Source organism: Dermacentor albipictus, chromosome 5 (assembly GCF_038994185.2).
Source record: "Dermacentor albipictus isolate Rhodes 1998 colony chromosome 5, USDA_Dalb.pri_finalv2, whole genome shotgun sequence".
NCBI classification, from domain to species: domain Eukaryota; kingdom Metazoa; phylum Arthropoda; class Arachnida; order Ixodida; family Ixodidae; genus Dermacentor; species Dermacentor albipictus.
This window is the reverse complement of record NC_091825.1, coordinates 64,287,419-64,293,418: the sequence shown is the minus strand read 5'-3', so window position 1 is coordinate 64,293,418 and position 6,000 is coordinate 64,287,419. Positions and strand designations below refer to the sequence as shown.

Here is a 6,000-nt window from a genome sequence, read left to right as displayed (position 1 = left end):
CTACTACTACTACTACCACCCAACTCTGTTCTTATACTAAAGCGTTCCTATGCCAACGGTTGTCAGTACACCTGACCCAAACTAAATGAGGTAAAAAAAGTTTTGACTATAATCTGCTTGAATATCTAGCCGCCACACAGAAAACTTTGACTAATAGTAAGCTATTCTTAATCTGCATTGATGCAGTTACCTTTGCATTCCAGACCGCATCGCTTCGAACCGCAAGTTAGACCTGTAAAGAAAATCGTTGCGTCTCCCTCCATTGGGCATCTCGTGACAATATTAGTCTGCCGCTCCCTTTTTTTTCTTTGTTCGTTCTTTTGCAAGGTAAAGCTGTACAATTTAAGAAATACTGTACCAAAATGCCAACTACTTTGCTTCGGATTGTAAGGTTTTGACCGATGTAACTGGTGCACCACCTTGCCAGCTAAACGTGTTTTGTAATTTAGTTGTTTTTTTCTACTGTAGTTGTAGTTGTTGTGGTTCAGCATAACGATAGCATTCAAAGAATAACGCCCGGTAAGAATTTTAATAAGCCACGCTTGTGGATTTGTCTAAATAATAAGCCAGATCAATTATGGATTTCTTTATATATTCCTTTTAAGGCCAGGTGGGTTTCGTTACGTTGTAGAGGGCATTCGAAAACGACCGATCTAACCTTTCGTGGCAACGTACATGCTGCGTGGCGATTTTTTTCGGCGTTGAAAGATAGCCCGCGAAATAGGAAATAAAACCACGTGACTGCGCTCGTACGCTAACGTATTGCAGCGCTCTCAACCATGCCTCGAGCCTATCGCTTATCAGGGACGATGGCGCTTCCTTTCCGTGTGCCATCGCCAGAGATGCTGACACACGGTAAAGCCGACGCCTACACACTCTTAGACAAAAGTTACACCATTTAGGGTGCATATCTTGCCACGCAACATTATTCGTCATCTGTCTTGCTTGCGTTTCCTTTCTCGAAAACGCCGCACCCGCTACTTTCCTGTCGGCAGAAAAATTTACACCTATTGGAGTGCATATTTGGCACACAAGGATAATCGCCATCCGTCTTTCCCGCAATTCCTTTCTTGAAAACGCTGCACTCGTTACTTTCCTGCCAGGAATGCTATGTCATGCTGATAATGCGCATGCCGTTCGTTACTGGGAAGCACCGGGCTCATCGCGTTAAAGAAAGGAAATGCAGTCAAGATAGATGACGATAATCGGTGTGTGGCAAATATACACCCCAAAGGGTGCAACTGTTTTTAGAGTGTCGACGAAGGTACGCCCTTTGGGTTATATACCTGCCACACAACAATAATCGTTATCTGCCTTGTTTGCCTTTCCTCTCTTGAAAACACTGCGCCCGCTACTATCTTGTCGGGAATGCTATGCCATGCTGATAACGCGCATGCCGTTCGTTACTGGGAAGTACCGGGCTCGCAAGCGTTAAAGAAAGGAAATGCGGACAAGACGGATGACGTTTATTGTTGTGTGACAAGATAAAACCCAAAGGGGGTAATTTTGTTTTACACTCTTCGAAACATTTACACCCTTTGGGGCGTATCTTGTGCCACAACAATAATCGTCATCCGTGTTGCCCGCGTTTCCTTTCTCTAACGCTGCGAGCCCGGTACTTCCCAGTCACGAACGGCATGCGCGTTATCAGCGTGACGCAGCATTCTCGACAGGAAAGTAGCGAGCGCCGAGTTTTCAGGAAAGGAAACGCAAACAAAGCAGATGACGATTATTGTTGTGGGACAAATATACACCCCAAAGGGTGCAACCGTTTTAAGAGTGTAGTGCGTAAAGCCGCGGCCGCTCACTTCGCCCCGGTGGGGGGAACGCGACTGCGAGGCGAGCGGAGCGGACGCGCTTCACATGGGCTCTGCGCATTTCCTACTTTCTTCACCAACTTACCTCTTTATAGTGCCCGAAATTTCGACCTTGAACCTTCGTGAACACCTAAGAAACCTCTACGACGACTTCTTTGCCCGTGAGTGGCCCTTGTGTTTGCACAAGCGGCTTACGAAGACCTCCGACGCGACGCCACCGCACTAAGCCTACCGCCGCCTTGGCGGCGCACGGCGGAGCAGCGACGCACGTCAGCACATCATATGGCCAACACAGCTGCCTGCCCAGCCGGCCCCGGCGAGTCACACTCGTTGCCCACGGGGACCACAACCACCACCATGGCCACAGGAAGTGCACACGGTGAAGCCGGCACATCCAGCGGTATTTCACATCAAGCGTTCGTGGACGCACCCCTCCCCGAGGACTACGACTCCATGGACGAGACCCCAGAACCCGACGCCGCTAACTATGAATCCTTCATCGAACACGGACCCCAGCCGTCGGCCGAAGACCCAGGGCCGAGCGACCCAGCATGGGAATACGCCATCAGCACAACCCGGGCGAAGAAGCTCCGTAGAACGGCCCGCAAACAAGAGAACATCACAGACGCCAACCAACCCGTGAGTGGCCAGACTTTTTTCAACAACACCTCGGAGCAAACCCGTAAACAAGGCCCGGCTCGCCGGCCAAGACTCCATCCTTTGCCTAAAGGAGACATCAAAATCGTCATTCGTCCTACAAGAAAGCTAAACCTAAGAGAGTTTCCCAACCACGTCATCGCAGCAGCCGTCACCCACTCCTGCCAACCAACCCTCATTGAAGGAAAATACATCATAAGGCCACACCTGGGCTCTAACATTATCGTGGTCAGAACTCAATATGAAGACGTGGCAGCGACACTCCGTCAGCTTACTTACCTAACGCTCGGCAACAAAATTTATCCAGTGCGGGTCTACGATCCGTTCTCTCCCCAACTGCTACGTGCGGTCATACATGGGCTCAACCCCCGCAACACACGCGAAGCGCTGATGCAAGGCCTTCTGACCCCAGATACAAGAACCAAGATCCTTGACGCCAGGATTCTGGGGTCCTCAACGACTGCCCTCCCTACGATGGACGGCCCGAACCTGCCGAAGATCGTGTACCACGGCGGTTGCGAGTATCCCTGCTACCAGTACAGGCCTGCACGACAGTTCTGCCAATATTGCATGCAGGCAGGGCACAGACCGGACGTCTGCCCAAATCCAAATTTGTAAATATGCCGAGGTTGCGGAATGCCGAGCCCCCTGGAAGACCACACGTGCCAGCCCAAGTGTGGATTCTGCGGAGGCCCGCACGTCACCAGCAGCAGGGAATGCCATCAACGCCTCAAGCCGGCCCGTTCAAACAAGCCACAAGAACAGCAAAAGAGACACGTCTCCCGCAAGGACGCGTCACAAACGAAAAACAGACAACGGTGGTTCAGCTCCGAGGACCAAGACGGGTCCACTCAACATCGCAACGTGGCCGACACCCGAAGCGCCAGCAGAAAGCGGGCCGCAAGCAAACAACGCAACGAGAGCGCAACGAGGAGTCACGCGCCGAACCAGTCCAAGGTCACGGCCAACACCGGATCGCGGGAGCAGCAACCCCCGCAGCGTCCGATTACACCGCCGCGGCTGACGCAGCAACATGACACGCAGCTGGCGTCGAAGCAGAAGCAAGCCCCCCAGGTGCCGGGAGGCGCCAACCACTCAACGCTGAGCCACAGGTCGCCGCAGCAGGGGCCACGGCCAACGGAGCAAGAACAGGACGAACGGGTGAGCTGGTCAGAGAGACTTAAGCAACGTACCCCACTAGCTGACCCCAGAGTTCCACAACTCCAAGCCATGATTGCCAAACAAAACAAACAGCTTGCAGAACAAAGCGCTACAATAGCACGAATGCAAGCACAGCTCGAGCAATTCAAGCAAAGCCGCAGCACGAACACCCAAAGCGAACAAATCCCAGTGCCACAAGCACCACAGCCAACACAACGGAACGATAACTTTGAGGCTACAATCACACCTGAAGTCATTCAACTTCTTCACCATAAGACTGAACACGCAGTGCAGATTCACAAAGTCCAGAACGTAGCAGAAATGCATCAGGCCATCCGGGAATCAGAAGAGCAGATGATGCAACACATGAAACAACTCATACAGGAGCTCCACTCCCACCTAAACCGTAAAAGGGGCGCCAACACGGAAGCAGGGCCGTCCAAAATGAGGCACCGCACAGACTCTCTCGGTAGCGAGACCAGCTACGCGAGCGCCTCTACATTTGCTTAATATGGCGAGACACCCCCGTACAGCCGTAAACGATAACATCGAAATCTGGCAATGGAACTGTAGGGGATACGAGCGAAAACAAGGCCTACCCAAACAGTTCATAGCCAATACACTAATCAAACCGGACGCAATATGCCTGCAAGAGATAGGTGCCGAGAAGACCCCATCCCTATCAGGATATTACACAATCTGTCAACCTCGCATGCCTACGGTGGCCATCCTCGTAGCAAAGAACATTACAGCCATCGAACACACCCTTCCGCACCCGAACATCGAGCACCTCGTTGTTGAGATTGTTCCGAACAAAACGGGCCGGAAGAGTACATTCATAACGAACATCTATAAACAGCCTAAACCCATGAGGCTAGATTTCACCAACATCATCACTGAAGCCTACAACCTCGCAGAAACAAACCAAATGGTCATTGTAGGCGACTTTAAACTCCCCCCACACAGAATGGGGGTACCGTTCAAATTCGCACAGAGGAGATTCCATCCTTAATGCACTCACTGTGCTGGACATGCAACTCCTCACCAATCCGCTATACCCAACAAGGGAGGGAAACAGCGTCACCCGCGACACATGCCCCGACCTCACCATAGTCAAAAATGTCAAAGAAGCTACGTGGTCCAACCTAGGGGAGACCCTTGGGAGCGACCATTGCATCATAAGCACCTCTATCTCAACTACAAAATTCAGAAGAAATCTTGGCCTAGCAAGAATCACTGATCGGACCCAATTCCGTGCAATCACCACAGACAAGTGTCAAAAGATCACATCTATCACAGAATGGACTGACGGTATCTGTAAGGCACACGAAGAGACCGCGGAGACTATACAACGTACTCCAGAAACTCCAGAAGTCGACACACACCTCATTCAGCTATGGCAGCAACGTCTCCGGTTAATACGAAGGTGGAAACGTCAAAAACTAAACAGACAACTACGCTTACGAATCGCAAACATCACGGAAGAGGCGCAAAACTACGCCACTGAATTGGCACACCAAAATTGGCACCATGCAGTTCTGTGAATCTCTCAAAGGGACATTAGGAACCTCAAAAACATGGACCGTCTTAAGGAACCTAATTGATCCCGCAAAATCGAAATCCGAAGCAAACAGAACTCTCAAACGCATCGCTCACACCTTCCCAGGCGACGATGGAGCTTTATTAAAAGCATTACAAGACAAATACATTGGTGCAACTGGGACGACTATTCCTCCATGCACACAGCGATACGCAGGACGCGCCAACAAAGAGCTGGACGCCCCCATAACCGAATCCGAAGTATACACAGCCGCACGAGCCTGCACCAAGAACACCGCAGCCGGCGCTGACAAAATTAACAACGCCATGATTCGCAACCTCAGCCAGGAGCAAACCGAAAAGCTAACCCAATATATAAACGACTCTCTGTGGCAAAAGAACATCTTACCACCAGAGTGGAAGCATGCCGAGATCATAATCATACCCAAACCAGGGAAGCGACCAACCATCGATGCCCTGCGACCCATCTCATTAACATCATGTATGGACAAACTCTATGAAAGAGTAATACAGAAACGCCTCCAAAATTACGTTGAAGACAACAACCTCTTTCACCCATCCATGATCGGCTTCAGATCGGGGTTATCCACATAGGACGCCTTCCCACTCATCCCAGAGGAGGTCTTGACCAACATACCAAGAGGCGGGGAACATCTAATCATGGCACTCGACCTCGAAGGCGCCTTTGATAACGTATCGCACCAAGCCGTACTCGAGGAGCTATCTAACATCAACTGCGGCGAGCGCATATATGAATACGTCCGAATGTTCCTGTCAAACCGAACAGCCACCATAGGCATGGGAG

General features: G+C 51.0%; 1 protein-coding gene across 1 annotated transcript; it reads left to right on the top strand.

Moving 5' to 3' along the window:
- The first annotated feature begins 3,110 nt into the window (after positions 1 to 3,110).
- On the top strand, positions 3,111 to 4,145 carry LOC135912356 (ell-associated factor Eaf-like). Its single transcript, XM_065444790.1, has one exon. It carries the CDS (start codon positions 3,111 to 3,113, stop codon positions 4,143 to 4,145), a length of 1,035 nt encoding a protein of 344 aa, XP_065300862.1.
- Positions 4,146 to 6,000: the final 1,855 nt, after the last annotated feature.

What these genes read in the sequence shown, in the direction of transcription:
- LOC135912356 (XM_065444790.1), top strand. Translation starts at nt 3,111, where the DNA reads ATGCCGAGCCCCCTGGAAGACCACACGTGCCAGCCCAAGTGTGGATTC.